This window comes from Carassius auratus, chromosome 5, assembly GCF_003368295.1.
Source record: "Carassius auratus strain Wakin chromosome 5, ASM336829v1, whole genome shotgun sequence".
NCBI classification, from domain to species: domain Eukaryota; kingdom Metazoa; phylum Chordata; class Actinopteri; order Cypriniformes; family Cyprinidae; genus Carassius; species Carassius auratus.
The window spans coordinates 4298163-4319797 of record NC_039247.1 but is presented as its reverse complement, the minus strand read 5'-3'; the positions used below and the strand labels follow the sequence as shown (position 1 = coordinate 4319797).

General features: G+C 35.2%; 2 protein-coding genes across 5 annotated transcripts in view; one reads left to right on the top strand and one right to left on the bottom strand.

The window, feature by feature from the left end:
* taok3a (TAO kinase 3a) overlaps positions 1 to 6634 on the bottom strand; it is a 62823-nt gene extending 56189 nt beyond the window's left edge. The window contains exon 1 of one of the 3 annotated variants that reach the window (XM_026244895.1): positions 6219 to 6634. The gene's annotated coding sequence lies outside the window, so the exon portion shown is untranslated. Of the gene's footprint in view, positions 1 to 4795; positions 5287 to 5407; positions 5598 to 6218 lie in introns of those variants that run through there. The other 2 variants (XM_026244899.1, XM_026244906.1) reach the window with 2 other exon arrangements.
* Positions 6635 to 7764: 1130 nt separating this feature from the next.
* On the top strand, positions 7765 to 20624 carry suds3 (SDS3 homolog, SIN3A corepressor complex component). 2 transcript variants are annotated; one of them, XM_026244875.1, is made up of 12 exons: positions 7765 to 7996; positions 10780 to 10849; positions 11178 to 11233; positions 11790 to 11861; positions 11975 to 11994; positions 12087 to 12243; positions 13000 to 13095; positions 14018 to 14079; positions 14677 to 14698; positions 14831 to 14936; positions 18555 to 18639; positions 19041 to 20624. In XM_026244875.1, the coding sequence occupies exons 1-12, from the start codon at positions 7885 to 7887 to the stop codon at positions 19137 to 19139; spliced, it is 957 nt and encodes a 318-aa protein (XP_026100660.1). In that variant the 5' UTR covers positions 7765 to 7884; the 3' UTR covers positions 19140 to 20624. The 2 variants fall into 2 exon arrangements, with proteins under 2 accessions (XP_026100660.1, XP_026100656.1); XM_026244871.1 differs by having other exon boundaries at positions 14677 to 14722.
* Positions 20625 to 21635: the final 1011 nt, after the last annotated feature.

Genomic DNA, 21635 nt, shown 5'->3' with positions numbered 1-21635 from the left:
TAACTGACAAAAACACACTATTCCACATTCTATCCAATGTCCTTAAAACAAATATGCCAACTGAAGGTTTTGAAAACATACAGTGCTTCATTTATTAGACCACATGTCATAATGCTTTTCGTGCACTCTGATCACAGTCAGTTTCCTCTTACTATCATTTCTTTATTCTGTAAAAGTGTCTGATATTTATATTCAGACAATTACACGCTGCGGTCTCTTCACTGTTCCTACTCTCAAAAATTACTCGCACTGCATTTTGACTTTTAAACCTAAATATAAAAATGTTAAACAACAGATACTTCAGCACAATTAATGTTTTTGTGCTGAATATTGTCTCCATCTTTGCGTACTGTCTATTTAACGCCAGCGCTCTTTCAGTAAATATTTCATCTTTACACAGACTGTCAGGGTGGGCCTTCATGCAAAAATTTAAAGGCTTGCATGAATTTGTGACATTTACAGATAAGGAAATTACTGTTAACTCAAAGTCTTTTGCGCTGAGGATGAGCCATTACACTAATGCATCAGCTTTAAGCTTAAAAAAAGAAAACGATTTATCATGTTTTGGGCAGGTTGGATCACATACTTTCCTGCAGGAGCTCATTCTGCATATTTGTAGATGCATTTTGTCTATTGAAAAGTGTTATTCAGTGCTGTAATTTGATGTGACCAGCTGCAGTTGTAAGTGCACTGTGGGCAGGCCTGACTAATAGATAAATGAGAATCGCTGTCGATGATTTTCATTATTGATAATAATCGATTTTATTGATTAGTTGTTTCAGCCCTAATTAACAGAAAACAGAGGCAAATGCTGCAACAGCAACATTAAAACAGGTTCATGTTGAAACCAATAAAGCTGACATACAAGTGGATTTCCTGGAATGAAAACATGCTTCTCGATGCAATTAATTTAGGAATGCCCCAGTTACCAAACATGCAGCAATCAGATAAGAGCATCTATAAAGGATGTGTGTGAGAGTAATAAACCATTAAACCTTGAGTAACACACACACAACTGTCCCAGAGTTCACCTTAATCGGTCACCAGCCTGATAATAAACTAACTAAACCAAGTTAAAAAGTCAATCTGAAACGATGTCTACACATCAGTCCAGAAAAGCTTTATGGTAGGTAGGTACGGACCCTCTTGAGGAGCCCTGGATTTAAAGAGCCAGTAAGTTGAAAATTCTAAGCTTCCTATCACTGTTTATAAGTCCTGTACATTAGGTTTAAATCCATCCCAGGTTAAAAAATTTGTTAAAATATCATTTTAAAATTACCTCAATTCTCAGAGATCCCCAAACGGTTCGCGCGAAGCTGTTCAAAAGATTCAGTTTCCTTAAACCCCACCTTTCGGTAGCATACTGTGTTCTGATTGGTCAACTAACATAGTCAGGTTTGATTGGTTGTTCCGCACACACCTCCACGGTAAACTATGCGTTAGCATCTGTTTGGGGTGAATTATGTCTTATTCCTCTCATCGCGAAGCAAACAGTAAAATAAAAAACTTGAACAGTCTCGCTGCTTTTTCTTCTGTGTGGGTGTATTCAAGCCGCGCGCTTCAGTTTGAATCTGAATAGCGCGTTCAGCGCGGGGCGTGGTCATGAAGGGAGACATGAAAAACAGATATCGCGTTGTTTTCATATGGATTACTTTATCACAGAATATCTGTTTTCGGCAGCACTTGTTTAGTTTTAAAGTAGACATGTCAAGCTTTCTATAGATATCTCTCTCATGTCTCTTCGTTGAGTATTCACGGAGTTAGACTTCATTTTAATGACGTGTTTGTACATGACGATCAGCACAAACAAAGGCTGCAGACAGCACACATACTGATAAGACACTCAGGAGAAAACAAACACATAACTTCATAATCATACTTCGCGTTGTGATTCAGAGATGCTCGTTGTTCTAAATAAACCATCTTTTATGGCCAAACGCTTTGAAAATCCCGCTGTACTCACCGAGACTAGAAAAGCAGTCATCAGTGAAATGTTGTGAACACAACAAAAGGGATTTGTTGTACTGCTCTGGTATTGTGGTGAAAATGAATTTTAGCCATTGGTTCTTCTGATCTTCATTCTTTGGCAGTGAAAATAAAACAAATGGTCTCCTCGACATGATGCTCTCACATCAAACAGAGCGTCTGTGTGTGGGGGTGGGGGAGGTCAGAGTTCGTTTCTCCCAAGACGGTAGGTGGAGATTATTATGCAAAGTGCTCCTAGTGACGTACATAGAGATGGGCAAAAGATTTGAAATCTATAACGACTCGTTTCAGCGATTCAGAGTCGACTCCTTACTTTAGAAGACAATAACTTTATAAATCGTGTACTTTTTGGTTTAATTATTTGCACATTGTTTACACAGATGGACAGCTACATCATACACTGTAATACAGGTCATTTTTGATTTCCCATCTGTGTGCCTCTTTAAGTGCTTTGATCAAAAAAAGGAAAATGCTGATAATTCAAGGATCACCACTTGTAGGGCTCAAACCTAAAACTGCTAAAATCAAGCACATGCACTAAGAAGATTTAAAATGTAAAATTAGGACTTTTTAATAGCTCTGAATGACTACATAAAATTAGTTAAAAAGGGTGCCTAGTAAATGCATGTAAAACGGAGCGTAATCATTCATAAGGCTCAATGACAACCAAACAAGACATATTTACTTGAAAATTGAGGCTGCTAATTTAAAATGAAATTGTATTCTGTGATTATCATAAATGTTTTTGCAATCCACAATGAATCAAGAAGTTTATCTGAATGTTGTTCTAAATATAACAATTGTATGATCAAAATGAATATTTATTCAAGCAGCATTTTTTGGCAATTATAATCAGTGGAAAAAAAAAAAATCACCTTAATTAACACATTAAGTTAAAAAATAAAAAATAAACAAGTATTTTTGGCATGAACACTAATACCCGATGCTTTAAAAAAAAAGTTATGTTTCACATATGGAGAGATGCATTATATAGGCTCAAGATTTGTGTTTTCTGTAGAATAACAATTATCAAAACTTAAAAAAAATGTATATATTAATAAATTAATAAAATCAGCATATTATGACTTCCATTAAGCGCTGAAATGGACCTGTTTCACCACTATCTGAAAAGCAGAAGTGCTTATGATTATCAGTAGGCCTACTACCTCATTACATGCAAGTTTCTCAATGGAAAGTCTTGACTAATTTCTGTGAATCAATTCTTTAAAACAGTTAAAGGATTCAACATCTCTTTTTCTTAATTAAGCTGTATTAATGGCAAGTATTGTAATTTTATCGGTCAGTTTATTACATTTATGTATAGAGGTATACCAATATATTTGAAGACAATTATTGTAGGAATGTTGTTAAATGGGTCATGTGATGTTTTTATAAAGATCATCATTTTGTGTACTTGGTGTAATAATATGTTGATTTATGTTCAAATATGTATGCTTTAATGTTAAATTTTTTTTTCAAATACTGTACTTTATTCCTCTATGCCCCGCCTCTCTCAAAAGCATCGTATTCTACAAAGTCCCTCCTTCTGACTAGCACAGTCTGATCTGATTGGCCAACTGACCCAGTGCATTGTGATTGGCTAAACACCCCAAGCACCTGTTGGAAATGTAACACCACTTTCCATAATCGCGAGCTTCATCTTTTAAAATAAATGTAAAGAGAGTTAATAATGTCCTTAATTTTACCATCAGTTCAAGCCCGAAAGGGGAACAGAGTCACGTGACTAAACACATACGAGCTGAGCTTCATCACTGTGTCTGAGTACACAAGCCACTGACAATTAAGACAGCTGAATCCACTGTGTGACCCGGTCTCTCTCGTTTCTCTCACGCACACGAGTTGTGCAAAAAACTCAGCATTTGAACAGTTAATAGCAAATACTTAAACTAATAACAACATACTTACAGCAGCTGATTCAGAAGCGCCAAATTGTTGTAGCAAAGTCTGAATTACCTCCTCTCCTAGGTACACGAAACGTTCGTCCATAAAATTTGTTGCTGCTCTGTTGTAAGTAATCTTAAAGATTCCTAAATGCATCTACTTTCGGGAAGGCCAAATAAAGTGCTTTTGCTTGCGCCTAGATACTCACAGCATCTCCCTGACACGGCTGCTTCAACACTAACTGCGGTCACTGAAACATGCCTTCTTTCTTTGCTTGAACATTTGGGCGGCATTATGCAAATTTTCCACACTCTGATGTAGACATGTGGGGGCCTGTTTGAATAAGCCATTTAAGGTCTGGCAGAGTCTAAACTGTAATAAAGATTATCTCTTTGACTTTGAGACTTTAGTCTTTGCAACTTTACAGATCTTCTTCATGCACCAAGAGCTTGCAACACTCCAAAGAAAAAAGGTAAAATTGAAATCGCATCAGATGACTCCTTTAACTAGATCATTTGAAAGACCGTGCTCGGTTCAATGAGTTCACTCACTGAGTTGACTCAAGAACCACTCGGAGCGATTCAGTCAGATTCGTTACCGAATAGCCCAGTTCTGTCGAACTGATTCGACTCACAGGAATGATTCATTCGGACAATGCTACGAATTAAATTGACAATTCATCAGAGTTTAAACAATTCATCATGACAAGACAAATCATTAAGAGAAGAATGCATAGAAATCTTCAATAATTAGCCTGTAACAGTCTATATGAAAAGACATACTGGATTCACATCTAAGATTTTATAATTCAATCGCACCAGCTACCATCACGACTATCATCATCACTTATTTATTTACAACAAATGAAGCCAAAACGACTATACTGGCTGACGGTAGAAACATGTACCTCATCCTCATGATGATGCGTTTCTATCCTGCGCTCCTCATGACCACATAAACTTCATGGTGATCTCCATCCGACAGAACAAACGCTGTATGTGTGTGACAGAGACGCGCTGCTTAAAATAGCTACACAAGGAGCGGGGGCTGAAGACGAGGAAGAGCCAAGGACACCCATAAACAGCCCAACATGACATCAGCCCGAACATCTCTGCATGTCAAACTGTGTGCACTTTCGTTTTAACGACTGAAGTGAGTCTTCACACATCGACTTGCATTATAAACGAATAATGCTTCTCACGCGCTCCTTTTTTAAATGAGTCGGTATGAAATGAAGTTAAACGAAAATGAACGTATTGAGGATTTGCGATCCAGAGGAAGTGAAAGTTTGGGTGGTAGAGGACTGAAAACAGTTTAGCAAACTGACTAGCTTTGCAAAGCGCCAGCAGGTGTTAAGTTTATATAAATCAACTCCGTCCTGACATCCGGATCCCTGCGTCGTATTTTATTCTGTATGACTTTGAAATGAATGTGTATATGTATATACGTATATGTGTCACGCGGAACCTTTGACAGCTGTATCCACAAAACTCATGGAAAAGCAGTAAATGATACTGACCTCTTTTCTGTAGGGTGACTGGTAAGCTCAATGCGAAATTCACTGTCCTAAAAACATTTTTTTGTTTCCAGCCGGGAATGGATTGTTTTAAGCGCCTCGATGTCCCATGATCGCCTGTCTGTCTGTCTATCTTCCAGACTTCCTGGATGAACAGCCAGTCAGCCGCGTGCGCATATAGTGAAGTTCTCATAGACATAGGCCTATATTCACTCACGGAAATAAGTGCATGACATCTCAACACAGGAGTCTATGCAAAGCAATTTTTTCTTCACTCACCATTTTTGTCTTAATGAATTTTCTCTCCTTTTTAAGGGTGTTTAAATGTTGTATTTGCCAGAAATTTACTATACTAAATCATTAAATAAAATTTGCACCTTTAAAAAACTGTGTGTGTATTATATATATATATATATATATATATATATATATATATATATATATATATATATATATATATATATATATATATATATATATATATAATAAAAAATTACGTATGTCAATATACGTCACACAAACTAAAATTCTGCATATACTGAATTTAATCTATGAGTGTAAACAAACACTGTATATCACTTAACCAGTTGTAATCAAGTATGTTCTACATTATGAAGTCTAAGGCACTCCAAGGGAAAATCAATCGAGTGCAGAGCTAATCTATGGAGAGGCGAATAGTGACACCAGATACGATAAAGACGCTTTAAATTCACGCCGCAGCATATTACAAATATTAAAATACACCTGTAAAACAAACCAGTTGAGCTTACAAAACCACAATAAATATGAAACCCAAGGGAAAAAACGGCCTTACCAAGCCAGCGAAGCTTTATCTTTAATCCAGGTCCAACTCCATAGAAGTCGGGTTAAAAGCAAATGTCTTCAGGCGAATGAGCAGTACAAATCCACCTTATTTCTCCTGTAGCCCTTGTAAGGTGGAATGTTGAGGGAAATAAACTTCCGAAGTCATTGTAATTGGCGTCTTGGTGCTCCTACACCTGAAAATGCATCAACCTGTTTTATTTTCAACAGACGTCATGTCTATCTCTCCCGTCAGTGTGATGATAAAACGTCCATACAGTTCGTGTTATGATATCCAGCATAAAGACTGTACTAAACCCCGCGCCACTGACAAAGACCCGACGAGCGTCTCTCGCTTTTAGAACCCCATCGTACCTGCTACAAGGTAACAGCGCTGACAAACGAGCTCGCGAGTCAACCCGCTTTTAAACTCAACGCCGCCCTCTGCCGGTTTAGTGAGGAACAAGTCATACAGACACAATAGAGATGACACATTTGCAGATTCCTGAAAAAGCGTATGATAGGATTATAAACTAGTGTGATGATAATTAGATCGAGGATTAAATGTAGATTACCTCCAATGGCCAGTTAATATAATATATTACAATATTTCTGTGTACCATGTGTCTGACCAAGCAATGGTTTTGCTGAATCTTAATGTATTATTAAACACCTGTTATTCCAATCTGTGAATCTAATAGCTAACTAATCATCTAACAAATATATTTTATGATGATGTTATTATTATTATTAGTTGTAGTACATTTAGATGTTATTATTAGCTATTATTATTATTTTTTTATGTCATTGTTGTTCTTCCCATTTTGTTGCACAGTGTGTTTCTTATTGTAATTTGTATCAAGTTTCTAATTTAGTTATTTACTATTATTTGTTCTCTAATGTCTTTTATTATTGATGTTGTTATTTCTAGCAGTGGCAGCAGTAGTTTGCCTGTTTTCTGCAACACAGTCGAGAGATGCTGTTAGAAATCAGTTTTAAATATATTTCTTATACACATTTTTTACATTTTATAAATTAGTCAGTATCAATTATTTCACTTAATACATGCTCGTTCATGAGGAAAACATAACTGGCAATAATGATGATAAACAATTACAAAAACGTATGTGAATGCATGACGAATACATGAACTTTGCACAATGAATGGAACACAAACCTTTAAACTAGCTTGTGGGATGAAAATGAAAATCAACAATTCCTTTTACAGAAAAATAATGGCACTAAATTATAGATGAGCATGTTTTTTTTTTTTTTTCATATCTTTTCATAATGACATTAATACGCTTACCTGACCGAGATAATAGTGCATAACTGAAGAGCAGAAGTGTTTTGCCAGCAGACAACTTCAGAAAATATTCCTATTCCTTGAATGATAATAGCAACAATACATTTGAAACGAGGAGAGACTACTCTCTCTCTCTCTCTCTCTCTCTCTCTTACCATTTTCTTCTTTCCCTTATGTCATACTTGCGGACAAGCTGTTCAAACTACATTTCCCAGCATGCATTGCTGGAACATTTCCACCAATCAGATTCCTCGGCCTACCTTCCATTGAAAAAAAGAGGCTCGAATCCAGACTGAAAACGTTGTCGTTGATGCAGTGTGATTGTTTACACACAAGCATTTCCTGCAATATTATCAGTTTTTGAATATAATAAATGGCCTCGACTTTACTGTCACCCATGGTGGATTATTATAACGACGAGGAGGAGCTAGACAGTGTGGATGAAGATGAAGATCGCAGTTTCAGAGGAAGAGACTCGGAAGAAGGTGATAACGCACACTAATGTAGTAACTAGTTTATTTTTTATTTTAGTTTACTTTTAATCCCATTCACGTATGATTTATTGGTCAAAAGACATTTTTAATTTGTTAATGAGTCAACTGGCTGTAGATTGGTAATGAAATACTGGCTCTGTGAAGAGTAAACATGCAGAAAGTGTGTACATGTGTGTCGAGTTGTTTTGTTTATTTTAGAGCTCGCTGGCTTTTTGCAACCACGTATGCGTCATTAAATGTGTATAGTGATATTTGTAGGCCGAAGTGATGGCTGTTTAAGCAATTTAACCGTGTTATGGTTATGCATTTTCTCATAGTTGTATGTTTTCTGTGCTATACAGCCTGATGATAATCAGTTAGCCGTTAGCACGCGTCAGGAAGCAAAAATAATATGTAGGATGTTTTTGTTGTTGTTGTTTTCATTTTCATGCATACAGCCTCGAAGGCAGGTGCAGCAGAGGACTTACTTGTTTTCAAAGTAACATGTTAATTTATGGTGACAAATGTGTGGTTGGAGATGCTTGAAGTTGACCTACCCTCAGTTAACTAGCCTCTAATGGTGTCATAAAACACATTAGAAATAAGAATTTAACGTTACATGCCATGATTTGTTTTCACTATCCACTCATATATATATTTCAATAGTTTAAATACGAGAAAATCTGGAATAATAAACATTTGTTGGTTTTTACCAGCTGTTTCAATATGTATCAAGTTCATCATGCAATTTTGAGAGAAGTACAGCATTCCCAAATATGATCCCTCACCAATGTTGAATGGTATCTGATTTTCATAGAATATTATTTTTAATGAAATTGAAATTGAATGAAATTATTTTAAATGAAATTGCACAGCATCTTTTTTTTCTTGCAACATTGGCAGATTACTTTAAACTTCATTTTTGAACTGTACTGTATATATCGTGCATGCTGTTATCATGGTTTCATATTAAAGGTGCTTGTAGGGAACTTTTGTAAAAAAAAAACTGTCATTATGTCCTGACAGTAGAATATGAGACAGATAATCTGTGAAAAAATCAAGCTCCTCTGGCTTCTCCCAGTGGTGCTATTGCCATTTGCAGAAACTCCATCGCTCCCGGTAAAAAAATAACCAATCAAAGCTGCGGTCCGTAACTTTGTTTGTGTTCAAAATGTAGAAAAATGGATATAATAAGCGAGTACACCATGTATCCATATTCCAAACCGTGTTTTTGGCTTGTCCTGAATCACTAGGGTGCACCTATAATAAGTGTTTATATTCGGACTATTTTAGATTGCTTCGGGGATATCGCGGCGGAGTAACCCAGTACCTTTGTGATTCTTCATAGACATAAACAGAGAGAAGTAGTTCCGGCTACGATGTTCTTCCGCAAGACGCAAGCAGTTCTGTTTATTAGAGCGTCAAAAGTTCCCTACCGCACCTTTAATTTAGAAACTACAAATCTATCTTTTTGTGAATAATTTTTGTCCTTTTCAAACTTAATTGGTCAAATGGACAATTAAAATGAAGTAGTGAAATCAAAAAGTTTAAAGTGGTAAAATTTTAATTGCCCCCCTTCATACAGATATAGAAATGTTAAAGGAAATTTCACTGTTAAAAAACTTAATGTCAATATGTTAACTATCCTTAAACAATCTTGCAGAAATGTTTTTGATCCAAGCTCTTTGTAGGAAAATGTTATATTATCACTCAAAAGTTTGGGGTCAGTAAGATTTTCAAAAGAAGTATTTTATGCACACCAAGTCTGCATTTATTTGATCAGAAATTCAGGAACAAAATACATTAAAATAATATGATGGCAAAGCTGAATTTTCATCATCATTACTCCAGTCTTTGTCACATGATTCTTCAGAAGTCACTCTAATATGCTTAATTTTGGTGTAGCCTACAAGAAACATTTCTTATTATTATCAGTGTTCTGCTTCTTAATAGTTTAGTAAAAACTGTGATGCACCTTTTTAGGGATTCTTTGAGTTCACAAGTACAAAGTAAAGTTTTTAATTAATTCATAAATGCATCTACATGAATGCAAGTGTCTTCATTAGGAGCTGATGATAGTTGTCTTTGCATTAGTGCTGAAATGTGTGCTTTGTTTATTGGTCATTTTAATTATCTTGCATCTATGATTACTATTGGTACTTCAGAATTATGTTGTTGCTATTCATAATGTGTATATATAATCCTACATTGCTCTGTTCATATTGTACATACAATCCCTACATTGCTTTCATATTTATATTCTGTATATACTCTGCTCAATATTATATATAACAACTCCACTGTACATTCTGTATATCATAGCTTTACTTACTCTGCACTTTTATGTATATAAAACACTATATTCTTGCACTTCTGGTTAGATGCTAACTGGATTTCATTAGCTCTGTACTTGTGCTCTGCATAATGACAATACAGTTGAATCTAATCTAGTCTATTTTAGTTTTAGAACCAACTTGTGACAGTTCCCAGATAGCATATAATATAATATAATATAATATAATATAATATAATCATTCCTTTGGTAAGAAAAAGTCTGCAAACAACATGTAATATCTGGTTCAATTACCATAGAAAATGACATTGAGATACCATGTCTGCCCGCTAGATGGTGCTGTATATGTGCAGTTATCACTTCAATAAACTCTGGCCAGGTGGTTGGCATCAGTAGTTTGGTTGGGTCAAATCCTGGTTTTGTGCAAGATAGTCAAGTTCTACCATAATTGTCATATCCTGTAGTGTATAATGTGTTGCTATATTGTTTGTTATTATTATAGACACGGAAGATGCCAGTGAAACAGATCTGGCCAAACATGATGAGGGCGATTATGTTGAAATCAAAGAACAGTAAGTACTTAATGACTAGCATTCATTCATGACGAGAGATACACAAATTGAGTATTCTTATTAAAATGAAATAAACTGCATTACAGTACTGTGTATGTCATACAAGTATATACAACTCACTGCCATTTTTTCTAAACTTTAAAAAAAAACTGTTATTGTTTTTAATGAAGCACATATCTATTTAATATAAAGTTTTCAATCTATACTTTATTTCTTTCTTTCTTTGCTGTGAAAATCATGTGTATGACACATTTCTGCTATTATTTGCATACTATGAAATAAAACAGGATCATTTCTTTGAGATATTTAGTTTTCGTCTTGATTTCAGGATGTATCAGGACAAACTGGCATCCCTGAAAAGACAGCTCCAACAACTGCAAGAAGGTGACTGGAAGAACATTCATTCACTATTGAAATATATATATATATATATATATATATATATATATATATATATATATATATATATATATATATATATATATAAGAAATACTCAAGTAATTTTGTAGTCAAGCACTTTAATAATGAATGTCTAAATAAGTAAGTGTGCTGAAATGAAACTTACCTTTACTTACAAATGTACAGATATACAGTACAAATGTGGCTGTACATCATCAATTTCATAAGAAGTAAAATAAAATCCTACACTTTTCTTTGGGGAAAAAAAGATACCTTAAAAATATAATAGAATTTGATTGTTGTTGTTGTTTGAGAATAATGTCCTGGCTTTATGAATAGTGGTCTAAAAAGATGCTGTAGCCTAATAGTTGGCTGGGAAACAAAAGGCTGTTTAAATAATGTAATCTACCACCATTGTGCTCTTGATCAAGACAGATTATTCCAATGGGATTGTAACTGTAGCAAGTGAACAATACATCTCTGTGGATTAAAAATGTAAAGTAAAAATGAGTATATTAGATCACCTATGCATTTCCACAGGCACGCTGCAGGAGTACCAGAAGAGAATGAAGAAGCTTGATCAGCAGTATAAAGAGAGACTGCGTAATGCTGGTACAGATGATTTATAGTAAAGCTCAATGTCACGGTTAATATTTTAATTATTAATGCTTCTCTCTTATTTGTGCTTGCTCTAATTTTTCCTGTCCCTCTACTCCAATCTCCAGACCTCTTTCTACAACTTGAGGTAAGCTGCAAATGATACATTTTATGTATCTGGATGTATGGCTGCAGAAAGAAACAGCTATGACAGGTTAGTTTATGTTAAATGTCTTGTAGACAGAGCAGGTGGAAAGGAACTACATCAAAGAGAAGAAAGCAGCGGTGAACGAATTTGACGATAAGAAAGTGGAACTGAAAGAAAACCTTATTGCAGAGCTGGAAGAGAAGAAGAAGATGATCGAGAACGAGAAATTAACAATGGAGCTGACAGGAGGTAAGAAAGTGAAAAAGCGAGATCAGATAGAAAAATGAACCTGAGATAGTTTTTGTGCAAGCCTTTGTTAGTATTGCTGTTGCCGCGAAAAAGACTCTGTTCCTATAGCTGAACATTTAGCTATTCTCTTTTATGTAAAAAGAAAAAAAAAATCTTGAAGCAATTGTTCCCCCCAAAAATGAAATTCTGTCATCCTTTACTCTCTCATGCCATTCCACACCTGAATGAGTTTTTTTATTTTTCTGCAGAGCACAATAAGAGAACATTTTTTCCAAGCAGTGAAAAAAGACTGAGGGACTATTAAGCATCAAAAAGACACAAAAGCTCCATAAAAGTGATAAAATGCTCCTGAGTTCATGAGAGAAGTAGCAATGTCCGATTCATAAATGCACCATTCTTTTGAGTTATTCTAATTTACAAATGCAAACTGAATGATTTGTTAAGAGATCCGAATGAACTGGTTCACAAGTTCAAAACACAGACTTTCTGATCCAGTCAGTGTGGTTAACTCACTGGAGAGGACAATCAGCAGTGAAAAAATACTTCCATTTTGATCACACAAAGACATTGTGTGACTTCAGAAGAATTTAATTATACTTTTATTGAGTTGTTTTCATCATTTTTTTTAAAGTTGAAAGCCTCAGATGCCATTCATTACAATTCTCAAAGATTGAGTTATTTATTTATTGATTTATTTTGTGCAAGATATTCCTTGAAACCCATAAACCTAGTTGGCTGTCTGTTCATTTATTTTAGATTCCATGGAGGTGAAACCTATTATGACCCGGAAGCTCCGGAGACGACCCAATGATCCTGTGCCCATTCCAGACAAACGGAGAAAGCCGGCACCTGATATCCTTCACATAACCGTAGAGACCGAGCACATGAAACACTGAAGCCACCAATAAATCACTTAAACGGGTCATCTTCTATCGTCTAGAAGATGACCCTTCTTCTTTATTTTATTTAATTCCCTGAAGTCCATTTCTAATGTTAGTCTTATTCTCTGACAGTGCAGTTTTACAGGAAGATTTACCACCTCTCTCTTACCTTTAGTATTAAAGTGCCCCTATTATTCCATTTCGATGTAGCTGTATGTGAATGTAAACAATCTGCAAAGTTGTAAAGCCGAAAGTACATGGGAAATAAGTTTTTGTCTCCCAAAAAGAAAGAATTGACTCTGAACAGCTTTAGTGAGTCATCAGTATTCAAATCCCACTTCCTTAACAGCTACATGTCACGGGGAAACACATTTGCATAATGCCTGCTTGTGTTCTACAACTTGACCCCGGCCTCAAACACAGTAGCTTTTTCGTGTGGTTATTGGTTAACACTATGTCACAAAGATGCTCTGTCCTGCACTGTGAAAGTAAATTAATTTGATTTTCACTTCCCGAAATATGAGGCTACAAAGAATATGTGCTGTATGCAGTAGACCAATCTCAACAGACTGGGCCATCTGACCAATCAGAGCAGAGTAGAATCACAGAAAGGACGGGTTTAGAAAGACTGAATCTTATTACTGCTTCAAACGAGTCATTTGAGAATTGTTGGAGAGTGAGGTGATATTAAATGCATATTTTGAGAAAACAGAAGTGTTTCTGACCTTGCATGCATGTAAACCTATTGTAGGAGACTCCCAAAACAATATTAGAAACCTTTAAAATGGCATAATATGGGCACTTTAAAAAGCCTGTTACTGCTCCTGTACCTTTAAGACTTCATAATGTAAATTACCTCTATTTTCATAATCAGGTATCTTAACTATCCTCACCCCAGTTAAACTATTTACTCACTGATGAACAGATCCTGGAGGATCTAAGAACATTAAACAAGGTAAGGTTACGGCTCAGTAAAATTGCAATTGGCTTCATTTTTATGAATCCCCATAAAAGTCTAGCTAAGTACAAATTTCTCTGCCTCACAGATACCATTTTCAATATGTCCCATTCTACAGCAATATCATTGTTAATCAAATTATAATACACTTGCATAATTAGTTGCAGGGTGTGAGATGAGAAAAAGTGTGATAGAAAAAGTTTCATCAAAATTTCCATTTCATCAAAAGCTGATGAACATGACTTGCATCTTGACTTTGAAGTTTATATATATATATATATATATATATATATATATATATATATATATATATATATATAAAACCTTTCCTTAAAGCTCTCTAGTAGGTAATAAAAAAAGTAAGATCCCCTGAAAATGTCATTATGTCAGTGATGCATGAGAAAATTCAGATGCTTCAAAACAAAAAATAAGATATAGAGAATATCTATTTCACTCTGACATACCACTGGATTTGCTGCCGATTAGTGTTTGACCAAGATATGAAGTTGTTTGTCCATGTCTGTCGTATTTTTTATTTTATTTTACTGAATAAAATCAAATCAATCTTCTTTTTTTGCTTCATTTCCTTTATAGCTTAAATCTCCGAAAAGACCAGGTATGGACGTTTTGTCTTTTAGAGGTGATTCCCCATATATTTTTACAGAAATTTCCTCTCAGTTTATTTTAGCCACAACGGCTTTAAAATAAATTGGAAATGAATTGAAAATGATTGTGTGATGTTTTCCAGCGTCCCCGTCTTCTCCAGAGCACCTCCCATCCACTCCAGTGGACACCCCATCCCAGCGTTATGAGGCACGGATAGAGGAGGGGAAACTCTACTATGATAAGAGATGGTAAGGTACTCTGTGTTCTACTGGGCTTTTCAAACATTATTAACCCCAGGTGAATGTAACTCTGAGTTATCATGCTTCACACAGTTCAGACTTCATTACACTATTCTGGTTTTAAGATTTCACACAATATATTTCTTAACTCTGACGTAACATGCTGTTTTGCATATTTATAAGGTTAGTGACTAAATAATATTGATTTAAGCAGATGATAACCGAGGGTAAAACATAGTGTGAAAAGCCCTGATGAAACATTGTTGAAATTAATGGTGTACTTACTGCTTGTACCAGTTGACCCTATGATTCTTGCAAGACCCTAAAGCCTCCAAAAAATCTCTGGTATCATTCTCTGGTATTTATACTGTCCACAAGATGGAGCATTTGGTCTTCGGACTTTAAATTATAACATATTATAGTTTACATAAAGGACAAAGTCACTTCACAGAGCTGGACTGAACTGATGCTATCTATCTATCTATCTATCTATCTATCTATCTATCTATCTATCTATCTATCTATCTATCTATCTATCTATCTATCTGTCTGTCTATCTGTCTATCTATCTATCTATCTATCTATCGATAATATTGTAGATGATGATTGCAGCATTAAAGTAACATGGCATGTAGAAGAGGTTATTTAAGGAATATTTGAAGCTTGTTGCTTTCAGATTTTTTTATTGTATTTGGGCTTTAATAAGGCACTATCTTTAAAATCTTTAAAATCTCAGTTACTACTGCTGTTATTTCATTAGTTATGTACTTAAGGTTGTGTATGTGATGTATTTGCAAGGGGTAGTTTCCTTGAGGCAACATCTGTGCCAGGATTCAGGTCATGCATTGCTGACATGGTATTTACCGTCGTCTGTGTTGTGATATTTAATAATGCAAACATCATGGGCATGGGGATCCACATATTCTGGCATGCAATACTCTGTACAGACTATATAAATCTTTATTTCATTGTTTGTGTGATCAAAGTGCACAGGAAGCTTGTGGTTTAGGATGGGGTCTGAAGATTACTTTGCCTTGTGCATTTGTGACATTAAACATCATGAATGCCTCTGGATTTTTATGAGTGTCAGGATGCATTTATCCAGTCGTGCCCTTTAGACAGTGGGCTGCCATAGCTTTCAGCAATGCAATCCAACCGGAATATTTCTGTGCAGACGAGGAGAGCGTAAGTGGAGGAGGAAATGTGGTCTAGGGTGATACCGCAGGCATTAAATGTATAATGTTGCATGTATATTAAATGCAGTTTTATTCTGCTTTTTTAATGATGAGTGGAGAGGTTTAGTTATGCTGCAATCTGAATTTTTCCAGAGGATGTTTATGTGAGAAGGTTGAAGCCACAGGCTGCTTTTGCTCTCTCTTTGCACTGCGTTTTAAGAGATGACAAGCTCTCCCTCTCTAATTAGTGGCGTTTGCTAAGGCAACCGTCACTGTTACTATTGCTTTTATGCCACAGCAAAATAAATCAAACTTTACTTGACTTGTAAAAGTGAGCTTGCAGTCTGTATTCAATGTTATGTAACAAAAATATTACAATTTATTAAGTTTAAGTTGTCCTCCTCAGCGGGTTGCATGCCAGAAACAAACATACAGTATGAAAGGTCTGATTCACAAACAAGCGACTCTTGATAAGCAGTTCTTTTAGGGCTCCACAATTAATTGAGGTTCTAATCGCAATTACAATTATGGATGGCACAATTACATAATTGTTCAAAGTGGCGATTAATCGTTCAAATTAGTAAAGTACACTTATGTTATTCTGTGTGCTTTATTCTCTTTTCTACGTATTTTAGTTTTAGTATAACAGCTTTCATCTTATTAATAATGTAATTAATAATCGCAATTACAATTTCAAGGGACTGATCAACAATTATGATTTCTGTCATAATGGTGCAGCCCTAAGTTCTTTCCTCATTTCTGAATCTACTGTATGCCATTGCTGCATATTTTTCATAGTAAATGATGGTAAAAGAAATTGTTTTACCTGAATTGTGAATGTAGTTTAAGTTCTGTATTGAGGTATTCTAGTGTAGTGTAATGAGGTTAAATGGAGAAATAATGCTATTATAAATAAAAACTATTTCCATTGATATCACGGGCTGCAGCATAGAAGCACACACAAACTCATAAAAAAAAGAAGATATGTCCCTTTTTCAGGATGCTGCATTGTAAAGGTAATTTTGTGTAATCCAAATAAGCTGTACTACGTGTCTTTATTACAAAAGATTAAAAAAAAAAAATGTATTCACACTTGTTCAATAAGCCATGAACAATTATTTAACATGCACATGGGGAACAGTCCTTAAGGTGCACAGGAAGTAGACAATTAAGGTCACAGGTACAGTAACTTATGAAGGTAAAGAGACCTTTCTAATGACTCTGAATAACACCAGAATCCCCAGGGTTCCTGATCACCTGCATGAACATGCCATAGTCCTGCTGCAGGGAGGCATGAGGACTGCAAATGTGGCCGGAGCAATAAGCTGCACTGTCTGTAATGTAAGAGGCCTAAGACACTGCTACAGGGAGACAGGAAGGACAGCTGATCGTCCTTGCATTGGCAAACCATGTGTCTGCCCAGAACTGTCTGTGAACTGCCTTTGTGGAATAGTGGGGGAACCTCTCTGGTGGCTACACTGATTCATTTGTTCACTGCAATTTTTGATACACAGGGACTCATTATTAAATTTTTGTTTGTTAAATGCCTGTTTAAAATGTTAAAAATTTGTTGACATTTTTTTGTTAATAGTTGTTTCCATGTACAACATTTCTGATACATCTCTGAATACTTCAGCTCAGTGCTCAGTCACCTCATCTAGAACCAGAGAATCCTATAATATCAATGCAGGCAAAAGAAAGCTGACATATAGGCCAGAAGAGCTTTTTTGACATAAAAATTAAAAATCAAAAACCAAAACATGTGTGTGAAATGGTTATTTTTAGTAAATCAAAAATATGCAGCGTGATCAGTGTAACCTGGTTTCCAAAAAAACTGATTTTGGTGAATAGGTTAAAAAAGGCGAGTTGCAAGTCTAAATCAGTCTGAAACACTGCCCTATATAATTTACATAATTTGTAAGGAAAGAATTGCATTTTCGTTTTATGTAGGCAAAATAGACATTATAACTAAAACATAGACACATTCAGAATTGAACTAAATATTCAAATAAATAGTATTTCAAAAAATATGACTTGTGTGGGCATATATATACTAGAACTTTATTGTTGGTTGAAGGTGGTATAATTTACCAAATGATAACCATAAAAAATAACTTGGTTACAGGATATCTATGTAATTCTCTTGTTTGGAAAAATAAGTGCACTTCTACATTTAGGAGCTGGTATTGATACCTTGAGCAGAAATAATTGTATTTTAGGCATGTATAATTGCATATCAATTGTTTATATTCTTTCATGAGGGTGAGAAAATTATTGCAGAATTATAATTATTTGTAAATCCTTTAACCGAAATATTGCATTTTCAGTGGCGATGTGTGAGGAGATAAGCTCACATACAGTGCCTGACTGAAAACATGCCACTAAAGGGAATTTTCTGTAATGGTCTCTCAGTCTAGAGGATCTTAAATGACTAATGCGGGTATTGTTTCAGGTACCATAAAAGTCACACAATCTATCTGGAGTCCAAGGAGAACACCAAGATCAGCTGTGTCATCAGCTCTGTGGGGACCAATGAGGTTTGTGTCTGATTCTCTCCTCTGATTGGTGCTAAACAAATGACTGTGCTCTTCAAACTAATGACCTGCTCAGAGGGGGAATAAACAGCAGGTTATTGAGATCAGCCCAAGTGCATCAGCTTTGGAAGGGCCAGAAGAGGAAAATTCTCATTTAGTTGCACTCATTTATTGTAATCTGCATCCATATCAAATTGTACGAGGATGTCTTTCCAATAGCTTTTGTCTCATTTGCATCCTTTTAATGCCAGCATCAATAACACACTGCATAGATCTGGGCTTTTACTTGCTGAGCCAGTGGCTTTGGAGTACAAATCACTGTTTGGGATTCATTTGGATGCTGGAAGAAGTCGGTACAGGATAAACACTGAAGTGCTTTGTCTTGGATTTCGATTCTCTTGCAGATCTGGGTGAGAAAGACAAGCGACAGTACAAAGATGAGGATCTATTTAGGGCAGCTGCAACGAGGGGCCTTCATCATTAGACGCCGGTCAGCTGCATAGACGTCACTCTTCCTCATCTTCTTCTCTTTCATGTGTGTGTGTGTGTGTGTGTGTGTGTGTGTTTTTAAACAAACATTTTAAAACTCTTCCTGTTTTACGAACACATCTACTACACATTGAAGCATGATATTTCTTCCTGTCTCTCATCTTATTTTGCTATCACTCTCTCACATATGATATAGATATTGCCAAAGTATATCATGAAATGTCTAACGTTTATCTTTATTTTTGCATTTTCTTTCTGTATGAACTTTGCATTGTACATGTAATGCAGTCACAACGTCTGAGGTAATGTTTAACCTTTTACTGTTTTATTTCAAAGAGCTCTCTACGATGAAGCGAGTAGACAACAATACATTTTGGCGCTATATTGTATTACCAGTAAGGCATTTTCAACTGTTATTTTGTTGTTGTTTTTTTTTTTTTTTTGTATATGTAATGCCATAATCTGTTCTCTCCATGCACTTGAAAGTGTAGAGTTTCTAATTACTTTGCGTGTTTTAATTTTGTATTCAGTCGAATTTTAAATAAATTTGGCTCATACAGTACAAAACAACATTTATTTCTTCAGAATAGTTTTCTTCTTCTTCCCTTTAACAATACTGTAAGTTGACTCGTTTTTAATGCCCTTATACATGCATGTATAATGAGAAGCATTCATTTGCATTCGTATTTATGTTCCTGGCAGAAGATTTCTTTTTTTTATATAACAACTAAATTTCAGCAGGTTGCTAAGATGTTCATAGTGCCTAAATATACCAACTTCTCAAGATTTTTATTATTTTGGGAATGCATACTGTTAAATTTTTTTAACAAGAAGAAATAGTTCACCCAAAAATGCAAATTCCAGAATTAAGATACTTTTAATAATATTATAATATTGCTTTCTGAAGTGAACAGTTTATCTCATCTGAAATATATTTGCACAGATCAAGCACCATTTAGCAAAAACAATCCAAACAGTTCGAAACGGATACATTTTAATGAGAAGACAACAGGGGATGGAAGCTCCACTGGAGGAAGCTTTATTATGGATTGTGGACTAGTATTTTAGCTGGAAGTGAGTGTTTAAAGTTAAAACTCTTTTAAATGGGGGTTGTTTCTTACAAATTTTTATTTTTGGGTGAACTGTTCCTTCATTTCATGGGAGGCCATTTCTCATTTGCATATACAGTAATTGAAATTGTTTAAACATTGTTGAATGCCCAACTGTTGCTTCAAATGGCCAATTTTTCATGAAAATTGATGCCTTAAGGTCACTTACTATCATTGGCAGTGTAAATAGAAAATGTTTGTTCGCTTTCATACAGATGATCTTAGCAGAAGATTTATTACCAAGGCAAGTTACAGGAAGATGTTACAATTACAACAGGTTTACTGCAATTACTTCTGATGTCCTGTCATTTTCCTGGCATATTGATTTGTTGTTGTTGTTTTTTACATTTCCTCTATAAAAGACAGCCGATTCTCCGGTACAAAACTCAATTCCTTCCCATTTTGGATACTGAAAGACTAAATCTCTTGTTCATCTTTTCAGCCGTTAAGTCCATTTGAAAGTATTTTTTTATTTTTCAGGAAATAGTCCTTGTTGTCAACTCATTTCACGTTTTCAGAGTTGTATAAAGCATCTTGCATTATTACCTCTCTTTCCTGTCAGAAACCCTTGACATCTTGTTGCTCGTGGTAAAATTTTACTTGTTTAACAGTACTTGAGTAAATTATCACCTTTGTTGTTATAACATGCAAATTGGCAGCAACATGGTGTATGTAGTAGTTCTGTTAGATTTAATTTATTACATACTATGAACTGAAATCCCATTCATTTTCTCCATGGGATTTTTCCATGATTTTTAACCTCTACAGGCCTATAAAGACAGACCTACTGTGAGCTACAATATTATTAATCAATGGTAACGGCTTTTGTTGAAGCCATCTGCATTATTTACTTATTTAACAGCGACATTTCTGTTAAAAAGCTACATTACCTATGATTCTGCAAAGTAATTTCCACCAATCAGAGAACTGTAGCAAACTGCACCACTGGTCACTCCCACTGCAAGAGTCATTCTCAATATGCCTTGAAACTACTGAAATCTTAAATACTACTTAAATGCTTATTGGGACTATAGTTATTTCCCTCATCATCAAAGTTATGATTCATGTTGTAGCTGGTTGGCTTGTTCATGGCTTAAAAGTCTTCAGCAAAGAATTTTTTATCTTCCTATGGGAAAAAATGAAAGAAAAAAACTTTTAAAATCAAGGCTGCTAAAAAAAAAAATGTCCAAGCTGTTGTGCTCTATTTAATATATGTGACCCTGAACCACAAAACCAGTCTTTTGCTAAATAAATAAGCTTTCCTTTGATGTATGGTTTATTAGGATCGGACAGTATTTGACCGAGATACAACTATTTGAAAATCTGGAATCTGATCCAAAAATCGAAATACTGGGAAAAATCGACCTTTGAAGTTGTCCAAATGAATTCTTAGCCATGCAT